The sequence below is a fragment of the Octodon degus genome, unplaced genomic scaffold, assembly GCF_000260255.1.
Source record: "Octodon degus isolate 3935 unplaced genomic scaffold, OctDeg1.0 scaffold00092, whole genome shotgun sequence".
Lineage (NCBI taxonomy): Eukaryota > Metazoa > Chordata > Mammalia > Rodentia > Octodontidae > Octodon > Octodon degus.
This window is the reverse complement of record NW_004524668.1, coordinates 8349194-8351100: the sequence shown is the minus strand read 5'-3', so window position 1 is coordinate 8351100 and position 1907 is coordinate 8349194. Positions and strand designations below refer to the sequence as shown.

The following is a 1907-nucleotide window of genomic DNA, read 5'->3' as shown; positions in this document are numbered from 1 at the left end:
AAAAAAAAAGAAAAAATATTTAATGTTGATTATTACAAAGGCCAAATGATCAATGTTATAAATAATTTTAAAAGTAATTTTGTTTGTTTACTTATTTATGTGGTTCGTACAGCATCTACAGGGTCTCACTATATAGCTCGGACTCGTAGTGATCCTCCTGTTTTCAGCGTCCCAAGTGCTGGGATTACAGGCACATGCCACCATGCCCAGTCTTATTTGCCATCTCAACATGCCCCAGGGGGTGGGGCCAGCATGGCACGTGGGGGGTCGAACCCTGGTCCGTGCATCTACCTAAGCAGGCGCTTTAATCTGCTGAGCTATCTGGCCAGCTGTTTTTGTATGTTTTAGATATTATGCGATTATGGGACTATTGATTTATATTTGAACAAAGAGTAAGATTTGAGTGTGGACTGGTTGGAAGTAAATTCTCTTAATTAGAGTCAAAGTGTGGAAGAATCAGACGCGGCAGCTTAGAAGACTGGTATCAGGAAAGTTGTTCAGGAATCCTGAGAGTATTATTCTGCCGCACTACATATGCTGTTGGTCAGCCCGCCCTGTGCCGCACAGCTCACAGCATGCTGGACAATCTCTACTGATGACTGTGTCAGGCCCAAATACTGACGGCCCCGGTGTCCTGTGGGGTCCAAGTCACCGCAGAAGGATGGGGCTGCTGCCTGTTGACCAATGACGTGGCGCACGGCCCCATCTTGCCAAAACTCCCACTTGGTGGGAGCCCTGACCCTGTTCTGGGCTCCCAGGCAGAAGAGCTCCGGACTCAGCTGCGCCTGCTGGAGGCCGCGCGGGATGGGCTGCGGCGGGAGCTGCTGGAGACGCAGCGCAAGGTGCGCGACAGTCAGGAGAGCCTGGAGGCCCAGCGCCAGGAGGCCGGCGAGCTGCGGCGCAGCCTGAGCGAGGGTGCCAAGGAGCGTGAGGCTCTGCGGCACTCCAATGAGGAGCTCCGGGCGGCCGTGAGGAGGGCTGAGAGCGAGCGCATCAGGTGCGGGGACCCAGGCTCCTTCCCAGGCCTTGTCCAGGGCCCCGAGGAAACTGCGCAGTTGGAGATTCTCTGGGCCCTATCACCTGGGTCATTATAGGTGGCTGCAGACAGAGATGGGTCCAGACTTAGACCCTATCTGCTGCTATCGCCCCCTAGTGCCTGGTGGAGGGTAGAGGGGCCCTATGGGCAGGTAGCAGGTGGGACACATTCGGGCCAGGTGGGCCTGGCGAGGTCACCACAGGCTGTGTGACCTCTGCCTTCTCCAGCTTGAAGCTGGCCAACGAGGACAAGGAGCAGAAGCTGACACTCCTGGAGGAGGCGCGGGCAGCCGTGGGCAAGGAGGCAGGGGATCTGCGCTTGGGGCTGCAGGAGGTAGAGCGCTCAAGGCTGGAGGCGCGGCGGGAGCTGCAGGAGCTGCGGCGGCAGGTAAGCCTCCACCTCCTTCCCCTGGGCTGGCACCCCTTGCAGGACTAAGACCAACAGGAACTAAGTGCCCCTTACATAAAATCAGGGTCTGGAACTCCAGCAAGGTGTTCCCTGACCCGGGTAGTCACAGACTGGCTTTGAGGAGCCCTCCTCCCTGGATCTGTGCAAGCCTCACACCTTTCTACGTACTGTGCAGGCTCACTCTCCCGAGGAGAGGGGCTGGGGTCTTGTCCAGTTCTAAAGGAGTCCATGAACAGCCAGTGGAACAGGTGTGCAGAGGATAAGGCTGAAGAGCTTGTAAGAAACCAAATGGTGACTGTGTCCAGCTAACCTGTTGCTCACAGGGGCTCTGTTGCTGCTGCTTACCCTGCTGCCTGCATAGGAAAGCAGTCCTAGGGGGCTGTTGAGATGGCTCAGTGGTCTAAAGCACCTACTTGGAACAAGCTTAGCAAAGCACAGGGACCACAGTTCAATCCCCCAGCAC

At 56.1% G+C, this 1907-nt stretch overlaps 1 protein-coding gene across 4 annotated transcripts in view; it reads left to right on the top strand.

Annotated features, from left to right (window-relative positions):
- Crocc (ciliary rootlet coiled-coil, rootletin) overlaps positions 1-1907 on the top strand; it is a 41485-nt gene that overhangs the window by 24087 nt on the left and 15491 nt on the right. For all 4 annotated transcript variants that reach the window (XM_023722573.1, XM_023722572.1, XM_023722571.1 and 1 more), the window contains exons 24-25: positions 759-997; positions 1264-1423. In XM_023722573.1, the coding sequence (XP_023578341.1) occupies positions 759-997; positions 1264-1423 (399 nt within the window). The remainder of the gene's footprint in view (positions 1-758; positions 998-1263; positions 1424-1907) is intronic.